Genomic DNA, 18,959 nt, shown 5'->3' with positions numbered 1-18,959 from the left:
TCATATTTTGATGTATACAACCATTTTATGACAATTGAAGGTAACATAGTTACTTGATTGTGCTGAGATGGCACCATGCCTGGAAAATACATAATACTGCCCTTTTAAAGATAAAAAAAAACAAACAAAAGAAAGGCTCAAAGTGAAAGACTAGTAAAGGGTGTAAGCATTAGCTTCCACATGCATTTCCTATAGCCTGTAAATAATTTGATAAAACATCCACAGGCTGAGTAAGCATTGACATCCTGTGGCACACAGATACTTTTTGCAGCTGACCAACACTTCACAAGTATGAAATGGCCAAGGAGTGAAACTACTAGCACCCGCTGAAGATTAACTCTCTGTTATAGCAGTTTAAATTAACGTTCAACTTACTTCCTCAGAAAATATGTTATCATTTTAAATAGCATCTTACATTATCAGTGCTTAATTTCCTCTTATTTAATTTTTTTTTTAATTGATGCTGAAAATGGGCAACCGAGTTTTCCTAGCATAGTTTCTCTATGCAATTATATGGTATGCGGCATATATTGATATATTTCTTGTTTATATCAGGTTGTATAAAATGCAACTGAAAAGCTTGCAAATATTTCCACTAAATACAAATTGTTAACATTAAGGAGTCATGGGATAGAAGTAATAAAGCTGATGAGGGACGTGTTGTTTGTTTAATTTCAGGAACTTGTAGCTGCGCCACAGAAATGATTCAATGGTTTTACAGTCATAACATGGAAAATGGAATGCTTTCAGTAAAGCAACTACAATCAACATTAGAGTGATCTCAAAAACTGTAAAATGTTGACCTTTTCAGCATCCATTTTCATTTGCAAGATATTAATGACCACTCAAACTCTAAATGGATCAACTTACAGTACATTACTGTCTTGAATTTCCAGGGAAATGGAAAGTACTTAAAACTTGATTGTCAACAAATGCTTTTGAATGACAAAATATGCAGATATTGCTTCTAAACACTAGATCCAATTTTTGTCAAGACACAAATTTCAGAAATTAAAGTGAGCTCCAGCGAGTGCACTCTTTGGTGCAGGAGGCCAAGATCTACTTTCTAAGGAGGCTGTCACAATATGCCGGAAGCTATTAGCATCTTTAGTGGATGGAACATGTTATTAATTATTAAAAACTGTCTAAATGTTTGTTATTGTCCATCATTGCTTTTGCAAACTGTGGTTGTACAACAACACAGTGGACAGTAAGTGGAAGTTGATTGCAAAGTGCTCATTATTCCAGTCATCTTGTCAAATTATGACGCTCGTGGTTATCAGTTTTTTGCCGCACCCACAAACAGTTCTCAGATGATGTTTTCTGGACAGACATTTTTTATGTGTAAATGATTTCCAGTATGCACTTCACAACGATTGTATCAGAGGATGCAGCATGTTGAATCTCAACTCTCTTATTCGTATCATGACTTCTTCCCTTAATTTTATCTTCACAGTGATGTAAGAAATTCAACATCCCTCAGTTACGAGATGCATCTCAATGATCACACAGCTCGCTAATGGCAACAAGTGCTGTTACATATTGCCTATTTTAATGGCTGTTAAATCAAGAATGATTCTGCAGACTCTCCTCCCCGGTTGCCAGGCAACATGACAGAACACTCCTTTGTTCGACTACATTAGGGTTGAAGGTCGGATGTTGGTCTGCCATCCCCATCCCCAGGAGTCTAGCATGCTTGGCAGTAATATGCGGGCATGTTTATGGCAAAAGATGTCTATTTGGCTTCTATGTGGCCACTGGTATGCAAAGGGACTGTAGTAAAAAAAAAAAAAAAATTCAAAGAGAAACCTGAGATTGCTACCCATAACAGCTCTGTAATTGTATTTGCTCCAGAGAGATGGGCAGAAAATCCTATTACACTAGACAGAGGAGAGTTATCTCTATACCTTTTAAATCTGCTAACACACACACAGACTAGATGCACAGGAATATATATATATATATATATATATATATATATGTAAATGCATATATATGTAAATGCATGTTTTATCTCTGTCTCCTAATCGTGAACACTATTGAGCACATCCCATTCACGTGATCTTATTTCCTGTTTTTCCCACATCTCAAAAACAATAAAATACAAGCAGGACAGACTTTTCAAATGCAAACAAATCCTTCTTACACCTGAAGACTGTAAATGTTCAGGAAAAACAGAAACCTTTTGGGAAAACTAGCACCTCAGTTAAGTCCAAACTGATCATATTTCAGTTTGGAATATTCAACACAAATGAAAAGGTAAAATAAGAGTTCATTAGCAACTGAGTTGCTTGTATAATTGGGCATGGTGCTGTGATCAATAGCAGCCTGTACAAACCACAATGGATATAGCCATTAGAGTGCTAGCACAATATACCCCAGAGGATATGACTACATTGTCCTGTTCTAATAGGTTTTTACCCTGCTTTCTTTAAAAGTGCAACAACTCATGCAATATGTATAGCTGTTTTCTAAGTACAACACCTTAGTTGTCTGCTATGTTTAAGCTGTATTTTGAGTGTACTGTATAAGTCAAAACATTTTGTTTCAATTTTGTGTAACATAATAACAGGTGTTATTTTAAGTTTGTCTGTGATTCTTAGCTGCAGTGTTGGAGCAAAATAAGCTCCAACACTGACTAAACTTATGTGGCACAGTAATTGGCCGCTGTTGCACATGAAGCTCAATATCAACCTGATTTACTCTCCAATTGATCTTCAGAGGGCAATGATTATGTGTCAGAGTTAGTGCTAAATAGTATCTGACAGAGCATGGAAGGGCCTCTGTTGGAACCGTTGCATGATAAACTCAACACTATGGACATCGAACTGAAGTTAGTTTGTGGTGTTACATAACACTGGCCCTCTAGTTTCCAGGAATATGTTTCCAGTGTGGATAGCAAAGTTAGTGTCAGGGAATAATAACAGTCCCGAGCCTTCTTGTCAAGATTAACAGCAAAAAAATGTGCACATAGCTTAAATGAAATAACTTCTTTCAAGGCTATCTTATGAGGGTGTATTTCTGATTAAAGGACAAATAAATGACCTGACGATGTACTTTTTTTGATCTTTGTGATATTTTTAAAAAGTGTTAAGAAATGCTTTGAAATATATTGGCTAGATTTTAAAATTATTTAAAAAATAAAAAGCCTACTTATACAAAAGTATAAGTATAATTCTAAATTATCTATATTCCAGACAAACTGAACTTTTGTGATACAAGATTAGGATGAAGATAGAATGCATCATTTTCCTGATTCTCAAAGTGCCAGCCAATACAATGCACAATTATATTTATACATTATAATTTTAGATGTATTAGTAGCTTTAGGATTATTTATATTGACAATGAAATTATATCTATTAGAAATAAATCCATTCTGGGGTATGCAATGACACTGAATGACATCTGTCACAAATATTTGTATTACACATTATTATTTAAACCTAAATTTTTACTTAACTTGTTTGATTTCATTGCAAATCAGAAAATATTTCATTTGGAGAAAGCAAATGTCCACTCATAATAGGGGGATTTTGCACTGTATCCAATTCGGGTTTTTTTATTATTTTTATGGGTGCTTTTTGTAAAATTAGGAGAATATATATTAGAACTAGAGACTGAGTATTGATGATTAATAAGAACAGAAGAAGAAATAATTATGCCTAAAAGAAAATTCAAATAGATAAACTTGTCAACTCTTACAAAAAGTATGTTTCCCGTATAGATTTGACACCAACCTAACAGCTAAGGATGTAAACGGAAACGTTGGATAATTGCGCCCTCTTAAGTTGAAAGGAGGATTTACGTTCTATATGCACCGTGTAAGCCCCTAGTTTAATCTGTCAGGCATGGACAGTAGCGGCAAATCCTTTCTTATAAGCTATCAACAAAATTTTTAGATAAATATTTGCGTAAAATTTATATCTGTGTGCGTCATGGTTTGTTTTACAATCAGCCAACCATGCAAAGTCACGACACTTTACGCGGCGTCCCAAGCCTGGAAGTCAACAATGAGGGATTTTTTTTTTCAATCTCGCAACACAAACCGTTTCTTAGCTACCAGGCAACGCTGAAGGAATGAGCGCAAGATGGCGAAAACAAGACGGTTTCAACAGTAAAACTGTATCATTATAAGCAATTTTATTAGCGTGAAACATTGCGTTTTCCTTTCCCCAGTCAGTACTCTATCTAAAGCGTTAAAGATGGAGGAAGAAKGCACAACCCTGGTAAGCAAAGCTCGCTAATAATAGCATTCGATGCTACATAAAGAAACGATTAAAGGAACAAAAACAGTACGATCGGAAAGTCATTAACTATTACTTACAACATAGAGGTAGTGGTCTGTAAGGGAAAGATCACATCAACAAGCAATTAAGGTAATATACCATGACGACGAATGTTATTTAACAGTAATGCCCTTGTTTAACTCGTTTTTGTCGTCGCATAATATTTGCAGTTTTAATTTTCCTTTTTTAGGTAATCAAACTCTTTGGACGGGCTGGTCCTCAAACTGTTTTAACTCGCTCTCCTTTTTTCTCGGAATGTTTTGCTCCAGGCTTTGATCAAGTACTACTGCTATGAAAAGTACTTCAATCATGCAATCAGTTCTCTCTCAGCTGCTCAAAGGAAATACAGTAGCCCCATCTACATTTTCTTCCACGCATATGCAAGTCTTATGCAAGGTATGATTTTAAAGGATTATACTAATATGAATGGACGAGAGCCTTTGCCAAATGTTTTTTTTTTTTTATGTTTCATCAGGTGAAATTCAGGAGGCCACGGCAGAACTGGACACAATCAGAGATGATCGAGATCTATCTCTCTGCACATTGATGGCTCTTGTCTATGCTGAGAAGAAAAAGCCAAACCCAGGTAATACAAAATTTTGTAATGTAAACATAAAACATATTCTATCAAAAACATCTTGCAAAAACATTAACATCCCCCGAGTCTCATTTTAAGTGATAGACCAACACAAAATATATACTTTTCTGGCATAATTGTAACATGCGATTTATAGTTTTCAGATTTTTTCACAAATAAGCTGTCATGTTTAGTGGTTTCTAGAAGGATCCAAATGCAGAGAGACAGAGGCATTGAGTTGAGAATGAAGGTTTTGATGAAAATATGAGAACAAACACTTACAAAAAAACAAAAATTCACAGGAAAGAAACTGGCAAGGAGACACAAGGATAACACAGGGTAAAACAGGAACGTGACAAGAGGAAACTAGCGGAACCAGAGAGGAGTGACTAAGGATAAGGTGCTTAAATACTGTGGAGGTTTAATGCTAAACAAAGGTCCTAGGTTGATGAGCTAACGGGTTGCAGGTGTGAGGGGAAGGTAGACTGAGAAGAGGGAGAGGCAGTGACACAAAGAGCGAAGGAAAGTACACAGGGGACCAGGATACAAATCTAACCTTAAGTAAAAATAGACACAAAAATCAACTAGAACCACTTAGAAAGGACTAAGCGGAAGAAAAACAGAAACAAGACTAATCTAATCAAAATAAGAAACTAACACAGAATACAAAAACGAAAAGTTCAAAGTGCATACGAGTTCAGTTCCTCCCTCAGTCCATTCTGTTTAGGACCACCTTTTGAGAAGTTCAATAGCGCTGATGCTGTTGTACACTGGCAAAGCTAGAAGTTTCTCTGTATTCACAGACAGAGACATTATTCAAGAACTTGATGCTAAGGTCAAGGAGGATCGTAAAAGTGCACCGCCCAAGAGTCTTTACCACGCTGGGACGTTTCTCTGGCTGTTAGGCCGAAATGACAAAGCAAGAGAGTACACAGAGCGAATGATCAAGCTCTCCAATGGCTCAAGAGAGGTGAGAGTTTATTATTTTCAGTGTATTTATGCAAAGTCAATAAACTTATCTTATGGGGGTGATTGTGCCATTAATGGTGTTCTTTTTTGTTTTAAAGGGCATAATCCTAAAAGCCTGGATAGACGTTACGTCAGGGAAAGACACCTACATCAGGAAGGCTGGGAAATACTTTGATGAGGGCATGAAAGAAAGAGCAGATGTTTTTGCCCTAATGGGAAAGGTAATGATTTATTTTTGATTATTCCAAACTGCAAATGTTATGATCTTATTATGCATTACCATTCTACATTTTACAATATGTTTCAAATGTTTAATTAACTCACCATGTTGACTTTTGAGATCTCCAACTATGTATGCTTTGTAGTAGTTCTGAAGGTATAGATATTGTCACTCAAAATTATCGCCATAGTTATTATTGTTAAATGTTTATATTTACAAGTATTTCAGACAAGCAGAATGTTTTCAAGTGCATGTATATCTTGCAGTTTCTTCTGACTGCAAGACATTTGAATTATTCTACCATATTGTTTCACACTCTGGTCACACTCTGATAAGCCATTTAAACATCTTCAATCAATGTCTTATAATAAGTCTGTGCGTGTTATATTAATATAAATCTTTCACAGATGTTTCTTCTTCGCATAGGCACAGTATTATGAATGTCGTCAGAACTACTCTGGAGCACTAGAGATGGTTAACCAAGTCATAGTGAGTTTCTCTGGGTTCATCCCAGCTCTCATTAAGAAAATGAAACTGCTGCTAAGTCTTCAAGACTGGGATCAAACCATCGACGCTGCTCACAGGTAAGTCATTAGAATCGTCAGTTGTATTTTCTAAATAATACACCAACAGTTTGCACATCTCAATTGAGACTGCATCTCACGGTTTCAAAAGGTAGATTAATATTACAAGTGCGATCAGAAATGGTTGAAACACTTGCATTCTTTCTGCACTTAAGATATAAGGAGAAAAATAATAATAATAAAAAAAAATAACCAGTGGATACAGGTTTTTCATTGTTTGTACCTCTTTGGTTCAGTGCCAAAGCCAGACAATAAAGATATATATAAATGGTACCCTCACTCTAATCTTTAGACTCTCCATTGGGCTGCCTTCTCAGTTCCTTTCAGTTTTAATGGAGTTTGTCTGGCAGTTTAACCTAGTACTGCAGGAGTATCAAATATTCTATTACTGTCAATGCAAGAAATGCGTTGGTGATTGACTTTTATTAACACCACCTTGGGTCATGTTTCAGGCTTTTACAGAAAGATAAAAATAACCTGGAGGCTCTACGGATGCTGGCACTGCACTCTTTATGTAGAGATGGAGATATTACAGAGGTACATTCAACAGATTTTCACCTTCACCTTACTAAATGGTTGGGGATTAGCATGATTCATTTAGTTCTTAGACAAAAATCATAGCAACATTCATTATCTCATAGTCTTTTTTTTTTATTTCCTTGACAGGCAGTAAAGCAACTTTCCAACCTCATCAACGGTTTAGACATACTGGAACCAAACAACGCCGAGCTTTACTACAGAATGTCTGTTGCCTTCACCCGTGTTGTAAGATTTGATGTTTAATATTGTTGTAAATGTTGTTATATCTCAAAGCTGAGATTTTAAAAGCAAATGTGTTTTTTCATCTAAATCTTTACCTAACTTGTATTACCACCTCAGTTCTTGTCATGTGGCCCATAGATTATTTTTGAATAATTTGACTATCTCTTCTGTGTGAATCTAATTAGGCCTCAGCTAAATAAATAAATTTTAAATATTTAAAAATTATTTAAAGAAGAGTTGTAGAATTTACAATGATTAAAGAACAATTTCTATGTGTTATGTGGTTGYCTGGTTTTTGACTTGAACTTGAAAACCTTTCTGAGCTTTTGATTTGGAATTTTCCGTYACTATTGCGGCTTTTTAAAAACAAATCTTTGCTGTGTCTTTGTTGCCGTCCAGTGTGGACGCAGTGACAAAGTGATAGAGCAGACCTTCCGAATGGTGGAGAGGGCTTATTCCATGGCATCGAGGGACCCAGACTTAGCCACGGAGTTGGGCTACCAGATGGTGCTTCAAGGCAGAATCAAAGAGGCCATGAAGTGGTACAAGATCGCCATCACAAACAAGGAGAAAACTAGTGTTTCTGCTTTGACTGGTAATGTTTATGAAATGTTTTGTGTTTTTTTTCCCCCCGTAATAACCATGACACTTTGGATCCAAATAAAGCAAAGCAACAAATTCCAAGGAAAAAAAAAACAATTATAGAAAAATCTAGACTTATTTTATGTGACTGAGGTCAAACTGTTGTGTTCCCAGCCAAACAGACTGTAAAAAGAAACTGGAAGAGTTAAAAGGAAATAAACAATATTAAAATCTAAGAAAACAAAAGACCCCACAAAAATAGGATAAAGTTGGCTGTTGAAATGACTGTGAAACCGTTTATTTTGTCTGTTCTTAGCTGTTCTTCATTTTTTTCAGATTGTTTTGTGGTTGTTTTTTTTGCTATCCAGGTATAGCTCGCTGTCAGGTAATCGAGGGACTACTTGACGATGCAGAACAGCAGCTGGAATTTCTCTCAGAGATTCAACAGTCTATTGGAAAATCTGGGGTAATGCTTCGTTGTATTCTTGAGAGAATCCTAAAACCAGTACTTGCAGTTCAGAAGCAAATATGATATACTAAGCTAAATAGTTATTTGTTCTCATGTTGTAGTTAATAGATTCCTTTAATTAGCCCATATTGAAATCTTCACTCACATTTGCTGTTTTTTTTTTTTTTTGCTTTTTTTTTTTACAAAATTATTTGTTTAACCAATTCTTTCTTTTTATTATGTTTTGTTGTGTTAGGAGCTTTTGTATCTACAGGCTGTGCTGGCAGGAAAAAAGCTTCAGCCCCAGGCAGAGGTGACCAACCTSCTGAATGACGCAGTGGACACACACTTCTCCTCGCTGCAGGGCCTGCCTCTGGGAGTCGAGTATCTGGAGAAGATGAACCCAGACTTCCTGTTGGAAATTGTCAAAGAGTATCTTGCTATTTGTCCTTCAAAGGTAAAATTGATATGGTTTTTGTCAGCCCATCAGTTATTAGAGAAGTCTTGGGGCTTCAGTATATTCCAAGCCAATTTGGAACACTTTGTTGTTTTAGCCTCCTGCTGCTGGCCAGCCTCCCGCTCCTCAGCTGCAGCACTGTGCCACGTTGTTGGATACTGTGGTCAAAATTGTGCCAGGTCTCCTTCATGCAGTYTTCTTGCTTGCCAAAGTCAGATACCAGTCTGGTGAGTAATACAAATAAAAKGCACAATTTACGTCTCAGTAAATTAGAAGAGCATTGAAAAGTTGATTTGTCTTTAGCTGATCTTATTTTGTACTTGATAAAAATCTATCCTGTGTTTTGTTAAAGATTCTACTGACTCTAGCTGCAGTCCACACCTATTTCTCCCAGTCTTTTGAGGGCTTTGCCTTGTTTTTCCTTCCACTCTACTTTTGAAAAATATGCAAGGATGTAGCGCTCCGTGAGCAGTTTTCAAATTTTTTTTTTTTATGGTTTTGCTTTTCATTGGTTATAAAGTATAATAAACAAATATAACTACAAAAAAAACTCTTGAWATGGATCATCCTGCGTTTAATGAATCAATATTTTCAATCAATATCAGTTTTTTTTTACATTGAATAACTGAAATAAATCACTTACACAAAATTTWAAAAATATCCTTGTGCATTTTAATTATTGATATATTTTTGTGTCTAATGTTTCAAATCACACTCTTTCTGTTCCCCTTCAGGTGACATAGATGGGGCTCAGAGCAGTCTTAACCACTGCCTGGAGCAGTGCCCCTCTCACGCAGATGCTCATCTGCTATTGGCCCAGATCCATCTGTTGCAGGGCAACATGATGCTTTGCAATCAGTCACTTGAACTCTGCCTCAGCCATAATTTTGAAGTAAAAGCACAAATACTCTAGTTTTCTTCCAATAAAATTACTCAATTTATTATTATGTTATCACAGATCGTTTTTATCCAAATGGTTTATGATCTGTTGTGCATTCTAGATACGAGATCACCCTTTGTACCACCTCATCAAAGCTCAGGCTAAGAAGAAAACRGGGGAGCTTGGGGAGGCTATTCAGACATTGCAGATGGCCATGARTCTCCCAGGCGTCCGTAGAGCTGGTTCCTCATCCAAGTCCAAGCACAAGAAGACCGAGCTGAACTCTGCTGACTACGTGTCTCTCTTCTTGGAGCTAGCTGAGGCCCTCTGGCTCAATGGAGAGCAGGTATGATAACAGAGTTCTTATCCTTGACACAACTTCATTTTAATTTTCACAATTTCTGACCTTTAMGGAAAGAGTAATTCGAAGATGAACTTATTTTTCATATGACAGCATGAAGCTGCAAAGGTCATGCAGGATGCCATCAATGAGTTTTCTGGGACTCCAGAGGAGCTGCGTGTCACTATCGCTAACGCGGACCTGGCGCTGCTGCGTGGTGACACAGAGYTGGCTCTGAGTATGCTGAGAAACATTACACCTGAGCAGCCCTACTACATTTCAGCCAAAGAGAAAATGGCAGATATATATTTGAAGCACAGAAGAGAAAAACGACTTTACGCAAGCTGCTATAGGTGAGTTACGTTTTGATTCAAACAATAACAAAAAAATAAATAAAATCTGTCTGAAATGAAAACTAACATCAAATTATCCGAAGGGAAATTGAACAGTAAAATCTGAAATAGTAAAACACTATAAATCAGCTTYAGCTTCTGAAAAGCTGAAGCTAAATTAAGTAAATGTGAGCTCTGTGTAGCAGAAAGCATATATGATTTTTTTTTTGACTGCTTGGACTTACTAATGTATTAATAAATCRCACACAATACAGAGAGCTGTAAATGTAATGACATGCATTATATGTGATATTTTCCACAGAGAAATGGTGGAGAAGCTTCCTAGTCCTCACACATCTCTCTTACTYGGTGATGCGTACATGAACATTCAGGAGGTTTGTAAAATATATGTTTTATTTTATTATCTAATGTTATCAGACGTAAGGATTTTGTGAACTTTAAGTTTCTGAAATYCATCCCAACAGTCCTGTTATTGCTCTGCTGTTAAGTTCTGTTGGYTTGCTACCCATGTAACAAATATCTGTGTTTAAAAGGGTTTTTTTGTTTGTTTTTTTATTCCTTAAACAATATCTAATTTCAGCTGGTGTGCATAACAAGTACAGAAAATTSAATATCCTCACTGTTCAGTTCAGGTGGTATAACAAAGAAAAGTAAGAATCAGTAGTAACTGCAGAGAGTGGAAAAACACACAGCAGGCCTGTTGCTAAGTAACAGACTCCCAAGGAGCAGATTTCAGACAAATCAGGGAACAGGATGYATTACCTTCATGAGTTTATGGGTGTCAACCTTGCCTTATAGTGTTTACACATTCTTTGGTTGTGACACAAGATAAGACTTGGGTCAAGTAGATTTGTGTTTGCYGTTTCACCAACAGCAACTAATTTTAGCCAAACTTTCCAATAGATTGCTCCTTAATGCATTATGCAGTCCATTACATTTGTACTACTTGTCCCAAGCTAACGATAATATTTACAAAAAAACAGAAGCGTCATAGTTTACCAGCAGTAAACTATGATGCTACTTTCAGTCATCTGTGTTTATCTTCAGCCAGAGAAAGCCATTGAAGTGTACGAGCAAGCTCTGAAGAAAAACCCCAAAGATGGTGCTTTAGCAAGCAAAATTGGGAAAGCGTTGGTCAAGACTCACAACTACGTCAAGGTAGATTAGGTTATACACCCACATGTTTTAGGCACAGACGACGTTTTGCTGATGCATTRTTGTTGCAATCATTCCAGGCAATTACTTATTATGAAGCAGCGCTAAAGACTGAGCAACAGAACTTCCTACGCTACGACTTGGCTGAGCTTCTGATGAAGATGAGGCAGCATGATCGCTGTGAGAGAGTTCTCAATGACGCTTTGGCTCATGATCCAGGTGCTTCTGAAATCCCAATATGTATGGCATTGCATAAGTATGTAGATAACATACAAAGATACTTGCCAAAAGAAAACGTAGCACCAAAATCACAGTTTGATGACGTCGCTTCAAAGGTGAGAGCAGACTTCCCAAAACTGGGTTGGAAAGCTGCACAAACGGCAGTTAAAAGATTTTTAATAACTGTTTAGTTTATCARCAGCAAACCGAGTGTCTGGATYTTCTTTAATTTAAACTTCATCCAATATTTCCCAACCCTGGTACTCGGGGCACACTTCTCTGCATGTTTTAGGTGTTTCCCAGCTTTAACACACCTGATTCAGATGATTCCAGTTTAGCAAAACCCTGCTAATCACCCATCAACTCGAATCAGGTGTGCCGAATCCGGGAAAACTCCTGAAGCATGCAGGGCAGTCTGCTTGATGACCACGTTTGGAAAACACTGGACTAGACCACTAGGAGGTGCTCCAAACTTCACCCTACTCCGAGTGCGCAAACATTTTTGTTGCTTATACCCTGCTGAACAATTTGACCCATACATTGCCGCTTTTTAACCATTTTTGTTGTTTTTTTCTTCCAGTGAATGAGCTGCCTGCTCTCTCAGATACCTGTCATTATCTGGTGCTGCTAGCTAAGGTCCAAATTAAAGAGGAAAAAAATGAGGAAGCTTTACTTTCACTACAGAAAGTAAGTGATTACATTTGCTCATAAAATATCTTGCTTGAATATTTCTCATGACAAATGTAATGATTTTGTCTAATTCCWCTCAATTCAGATTATTTATATAACACACATTCATATATTTATGAGTAAAACAGGTCTGATCTAGGTTAAATTACATAGAATCCAGTTCAATCTAAATTGAACTTATTTTTAATCGAAATTATTGCAATACATGTGTGAATTTATCACCTGAAGGGGTGAAGTTATTGTGGGAAGGATTGAAACCTCACATAACTCAGCACCCAGAACAGACATTTATACATTTTCTCACAACAATACCTTAATTTTTAGCAGTTTTTTTATTTTTTATTATTTTTTTTTWAATTTCCCTCAGTGATGTTGAGTTATTTGCTGTTTATAGGCCCGAGATGTACAAGCCAAAGTCCTGAAGCGCGTGCAGCTGGAGCAGCCCGATGCTGTCCCGGCGCAGAAGCAACGTGCTGCAGAGATCTGTGCTGAGATCGCCAAACACTATACAAGTCAGAGGGGCTATGAGAGAGCGGTCAAATTCTACAAAGAAGCTCTTGTGTATTGTGAGACCGATCGCAAGGTCAGTGCAGCTGAATCAAAACGGTTCTGTGTACTTACTGCAGCTGTGGGATGTGCTTAGCAAGCGTTTGCTTTTTTTTTTTTTTTTTTTTTAAGTCTTCTTACATGTGTTTCTCAAATGATCTGTGATTTCAATTGCTAAAGCTTTTCTTTACGCTGAAGATCTGATGTATCTTCTCAGTGTTGCCACATTCCGAATGCTTTGACACAAAATCTATTCAGATGAATGTGCGCCCTGTTCTTACTTAGGTCATGCTGGAATTGGCACGGTTGTACCTCACTCTGGACGAGGTGGATTTATGCCAGCACCAATGCGGCGAGATTTTGAAGAATGACAATTTCAACGAAGATGCGACTCTGGTTTGTGTTTCTCCACCACAGATGTTAGAAGTTATTTTTTTCAACTAGATCAAATAAATAATTTCTAATGCGTGTTTATTCTTAGATGATGGCGGACATTAATTTTAGAAAACAGGATTATGATCGGGCACTTAGTAATTTTGAGCAACTCCTGATGTACAAACCAGGTAACTCTTTTTCTCTTTGGCAAATATAATCAATAAGTGATCATTTCCCAAACTGAAAGTCAGGTGTTTTTTGTTTTTTTTTCCAGACAACTACCCAACTCTATCGCATCTCATTGACTTGTTGAGAAGAGCCGGCAAGTTGGAGAACATCCCCAGTTTCCTTGATAAGGCAGAAAAACATTGTTCCAGAATTAAATTGGACCCAGGCTTCAACTATTGCAAGGGGCTTTATCTTTGGTAAGTTTGGTCAATTTTAGCCAATCTTATTCTTTCAAGTTGTGGGTCTAAACTTCATGCCTTTTTGYATAGGTACACAGGAGAACCTATCGACGCTCTGCTACATTTCAACAAGGCTCGGAAAGATAACGACTGGGGTCAGAATGCTGTATATAACATGATTGAAATCCTGCTCAACCCAGACAACGACACAATCGGAGGAGARGTGTTTGAGAATTTAGATGGTGAAATTGGGTGAGTTTCACACAAGCTGAGTAATGGCAATACAAGTCGATACAATTAGTTGCTCAGTTTAAAAAGTTAAAATATATTTCAAATGATTATTTCTGATCATTTCAATATCTGTGGCTTACAGTTAATGGAAACCCACAAAAAAGAATTTTMAGAACAAGTACTAATAGGTTGCACTGTTAGTACTTTGTCAGCGCTCCTTTTGATCATTTATTGCATCAGTACTATGTAGCCTATTGGTTTTCAGAAACCTCCTTGTTGCTTTAGTTGTGGGCTTGTTGTGCTTCTCTCATCTTGATCTTAAAATTTTCCATAGGTTCTCGGTCTGTATCTCCCATGTGCTTAATACGGTTACATGTTAATTTCACTCACACCCTTCAGTGGGGTTTACTTCACAATTTTTGTTGCATAAGCAGACTTTTCTGCCAGCTTTTTCTTCCTCTCAGCTTCTTATTAATATTCTTGAGTGTCGCACTGTGTGAACAACCAGCTTCTTTCGTTGCTATTTTTGTGACTGACAAATTGGCTGGACAAAGGTCAACTGAGAGAGCACGGAGGCAACAAATCTGCATATGAGTTTTGCTTTTTGAATTGAGTTATTGAAACAATATTGTAATTTATTGAGAAGCATCTGCAGGCATTATTAGACCCAAACATTCTGGGTCTAGGGCTGCACAGTGGCGCGGTTGGTAGAGMTGTTGCCTTGTAGCAAGAAGGTTCTGGGTTCGATTCCCGGCCCGGGGTTTTTCTGCATGGAGTTTGCATGTTCTCCCTGTGCATGTGTGGGTTTTCTCCGGGTACTCCGGTTTCCTCCCACAGTCCAAAAACATGACTGTCAGGTTAATTGGCCTCTCCAAATTGCCCCTAGGTATGAGTGTGTGTGTGCATGGTTGTGTGTCTCTGTGTTGCCCTGCGACAGACTGGCGACTTGTCCAGGGTGAACCCCGCCTCTCGCCCGGGACTTTAGCTGGAGATAGGCACCAGCAACCCTCCCGACCCCACTGAGGGACAAGGGTGAAAGAAGATGGATGGATTCTGGGTCTAAATTTATATAAAATGTGAAAAAAACAAGTTTCAGATATTTATTTCATAATATAAAAACACAAACAAAAAAAACATCATCATGGGAAGCCAGGTGCCAAGGAAGCTTTACTCTACAGTAACAATACGATTAACTAACTGTGTCAAGACTCCATCTGACATTAAAGTAGACAGGYGAAATTACTGAAAAGGGAACCTGTATTTGCATGACCTTGGGCTGTTTTGATTATTTGTAAGAGTTCTTAGGTGGTGGTWTGTGTGAATTTATCACCTGAAGGTGTGAAGTTATTGTGAGAAGGATTGAAACCTCACATAACTCAGCACCCAGRCACAGCAAATGGCAGGTAGCTTCTGCTCCTGAATGAACCAAGCATCCCAACCCAGAAATGCGTCCACTACGAAGAACAGAAGAAACAGAACAAAGAGACACAAAGAAGTAAAGGTCACCAGATCTCCTGACCAAGGAAGGGAAAACACAGTTTCACCCTATCTAATGGCACTAGAGCCAGATGTCTTGGCTTTTAAAACTGAACTGCACAATGGGATACAGCGAAATGGTTTAGATTAAAAGGTGTTAGAATGTCTCAGTCAAAATCTAGTYTTATATCCACCATACTGCTCTTTTTTTTCTTGAGTTTCAAATAAAACAAAACATTTTTAAAATATGTCATTATTTTATCAGTTTTCCCTCATCAGTTTTATATTGTCATTCTTTGYTTCCATTCCTTCACTGCAATATTTTTACCCAAAGCAAAAGGCCTCACGCTAAAACATGCTGATGTCGTTTCAGTGTAAAGCTATTTCAAAATTGTCATCATCATATGGAGATGTAAGGCTGTCTGGTCTGGGATAAGCCTCCTGTTTTTCAGGATCCTGACAGTGCCTTTGGTACAGAGTGTGTGCCTCAGTTTCAAATATTACAGACTTTGTTACAATTCMATTTTGTCTCCTCAGCAACTCCACAGAAAAGCAAGAGTCTGAGCAGCTTGCTGTGAGAACAGCAGAGAAGCTTCTCAAGGAGATAAAGCCTCAGACGCCGGGGGGACACGTACAGCTCCGCATCCTGGAGAACTACTGCTTGCTGTCTACTAAACAGAAGGCCAATGTAGAGAAAGCCCTCAGTGTTTTCACAGAGATCGCAAACAATGAGGTAAGTAAACTCCAGATGGWGCACAACATTATTCCTTCTTGTGTAAATATACCCACACTAGTAGCTTTGCGTTTTTTTCAGGCCATGTCCTTATATTGTTGAGTGACTTTTAGTTATATTTTTTTTATCGACCATAGTTTTTCCGTGTCTTAACCAGTTCAGAGTTCATTTTTGTGCTATAAACTGGTGATTAGGGACTCATCCTGTCTCTCCTGCATTCTATTGTGGGAYTCAGAAAGACCACGTTCCAGCTTTGTTGGCCATGGCAACGGCATACATGATGCTGAAACAAACTCCTCGAGCCAGGAACCAGCTCAAACGAATAGCCAAGATGAACTGGAACATTGCTGACGCTGACGAGTTTGAGAAGAGCTGGCTGCTCCTGGCAGACATATACATCCACTCGGGGAAGTATGACATGGCCGCAGACCTTCTAAAAAGATGTCTCAATCATAACAAGGTGARCTTAAACATGTTGTTACTCTTTAAATAAGGCATTAGTTCAGCCTTCTCCACATACATGGACATTTGTTTAGTTTTTTTGTCTGACACAACTTTTAATCTAAAAATGTGTGTTTGTCCAGTCGTGCTGCAAAGCGTATGAGTATCAGGGCTACATAATGGAAAAAGACCAGGCGTTCCGCGATGCAGCTCTCAACTATGAAATGGCTTGGAAATATGGAAATCAGAAAAATCCAGCTATTGGTATGTCAAKCAAAATCAGAYGTCAAGTTCTACTCGCAAGAGTTAAGGGAAAGTTACATTTCTAACATCAAACGCCTGCGTTTCATTTAGGATATAAGCTTGCTTTTAACTACTTGAAAGCAAAGAGATACGTTGAGGCCATAGATGTGTGTCATAAGGTGAGGCATCTGAAAACAAATGATCACMGTTTATGTGGTTTGATGTGGTTTTATGCATTAACGCAGCTCCATTTCTGTCTACAGGTTCTYGCTGCTCATCCAGATTATCCAAAAATGAGGAAGGAAATCCTGGACAAAGCTCGTGCTGCCTTGAGATCATAGAGTTGCGTGTTTTTTGCGTGTGTGCCTGAAAAAGATTGAAAGAGAGTTGCTTATTGTTTTAAAATGAAAATGTAGTTATTTTTCCTCATGCGTTTAACCCTTAAACACGTGGTTTTGTAGATTTTTCTGAGCAAATGAAAAGTTGGTTTCTGACAGTTTAARGAGAAAACGGAGCAAAGACATTGGGGAATATGCACAGCTGAAAGCTTCTAGCAATGAAACGGCTATATAAATGTTTTTGCAGATTGAAATGGAAATCTTAGAAACATTTAYATTTTACTAGTCCTTACCGACCCTCTGCTTTCCAGAGGTATTTGCAGTGTGYTTGTGAAGGGTACTACCCAGTGATGTGTTTTTATTCTATAAACAAATGTAAACTGACAGAACATCTGGTTAATAAAGCATACATTTTCACTGTTAAATGCAGTACTAAATTAAAAAAGCAAATTCTGCTTTTTGTGCATTTGGGTCGATCACAAGGACCAGGCATACATATATCTTCCTACAGTTGTGCTCTTATTTTTTATTCTCTGATAAATTTATGGATATTTCACTGTAGTTCAATGATGCTGSAGTCAGAAGACTGAGATGGCCACTTCAGAACCCACACTATTACTAACTACAGGCTGACTTGGCCTTGTGTTTTTGTTTTGATCATTGCTGTGTTGGAACATGGAAGGATGTCCAGCGAGCAATAAAAGCTCAAAGCCATCTCACATTTGCCAAAAAGACATCTTCAGTACCCACAAGACTTTTGGGAAATCATTCCATGGATTTGTGAGACAAGAATGAAGCTATCTTTGCTATATGTCCAAACTAAGTGTAAAACTAAGACAGTAGTGTAACACAGTGTTTCCCAAACATGGTCCTCAAGGCATACTGCCCTGCATGTTTTAAGCGTTTCCTTGCTTCAGCCCAGGCAATTTCAATAGACAGGTGTATTGTGAACTTCAATAAGCTGAGTCAGGCGTAAAGCAGGGAAACATCTAAAACATGTAGGGCAATATGCCTCGAGGACCAGGGTTRGGAAATACTGATGTAGTGCGATACCTACGTTCAAAAATGGTTCTGTTAATGAGACGGTCTGGGCTGCTTCAGGATCTGAACAACTTGCTGTGATTGTTGGAGTCATGAACTGTGCTCCTGAAGGACAATGTCCGGCCATCAGTTTGCAGCCTGAAGCTCATGCACACTTTGTGCAGCAAAGCAATTATCTGACAAACACCTGCAAGACAACCTCTGTATTCCTTAAGCACATAAAAGTAATCTAGTCTGACTGAAAAATACCCTAATGGACATGACTGTGTCATGTCCTTAATATGCTATCCATACTGAAAAACCCACAATGTTACTGAGAATTAATAATTCAGCAAAAAAAACGAGAGTGACCCAAAATTTCTCCACTATGATGGCAAGGGTCAATGCCAGTTATAAACTCTTGGTACCAGTTGGAACTAAGGCTGGTTTATTGATAAATTACTTTTTCATAGCAATTCAGGATTGTGTATTTTACTAAATAATGAATCATCCTCGCAAAGCTGCATTGTGTATCCTTTTTGTAATATGTTGAAATTGGTTTGATGATCTGAAACGTATGTGTGGAGGAAAAAAAAAGCAATTCAAAGAAAAAAATCTGCCAAG

General features: G+C 37.8%; 1 protein-coding gene across 2 annotated transcripts; it reads left to right on the top strand.

Moving 5' to 3' along the window:
- Positions 1-3,958: 3,958 nt before the first annotated feature.
- On the top strand, positions 3,959-18,697 carry ttc21b (tetratricopeptide repeat domain 21B). Of its 2 annotated transcripts, none has more exons than XM_008404037.2 (29): positions 3,959-4,229; positions 4,559-4,685; positions 4,765-4,875; positions 5,670-5,836; positions 5,934-6,056; positions 6,482-6,639; positions 7,092-7,176; positions 7,306-7,404; positions 7,801-7,996; positions 8,352-8,449; positions 8,688-8,888; positions 8,986-9,115; positions 9,623-9,780; positions 9,890-10,114; positions 10,223-10,461; positions 10,763-10,835; positions 11,509-11,619; positions 11,697-11,835; positions 12,416-12,522; positions 12,920-13,108; positions 13,357-13,467; positions 13,553-13,634; positions 13,721-13,871; positions 13,944-14,105; positions 16,098-16,293; positions 16,529-16,753; positions 16,878-16,998; positions 17,089-17,156; positions 17,241-18,697. In XM_008404037.2, exons 1-29 carry the CDS (start codon positions 4,206-4,208, stop codon positions 17,316-17,318), a joined length of 3,954 nt encoding a protein of 1,317 aa, XP_008402259.1. In that variant the 5' UTR covers positions 3,959-4,205; the 3' UTR covers positions 17,319-18,697. The 2 variants fall into 2 exon arrangements, with proteins under 2 accessions (XP_008402259.1, XP_008402260.1); XM_008404038.2 differs by lacking the exon at positions 3,959-4,229 and adding an exon at positions 4,275-4,379.
- The last annotated feature ends 262 nt before the right edge of the window (positions 18,698-18,959 follow it).

The sequence above is a fragment of the Poecilia reticulata genome, linkage group LG2, assembly GCF_000633615.1.
Source record: "Poecilia reticulata strain Guanapo linkage group LG2, Guppy_female_1.0+MT, whole genome shotgun sequence".
NCBI lineage: Eukaryota > Metazoa > Chordata > Actinopteri > Cyprinodontiformes > Poeciliidae > Poecilia > Poecilia reticulata.
The sequence above is the reverse complement of the archived record's forward strand: the minus strand, read 5'-3'. Positions and strand labels throughout refer to the sequence as shown.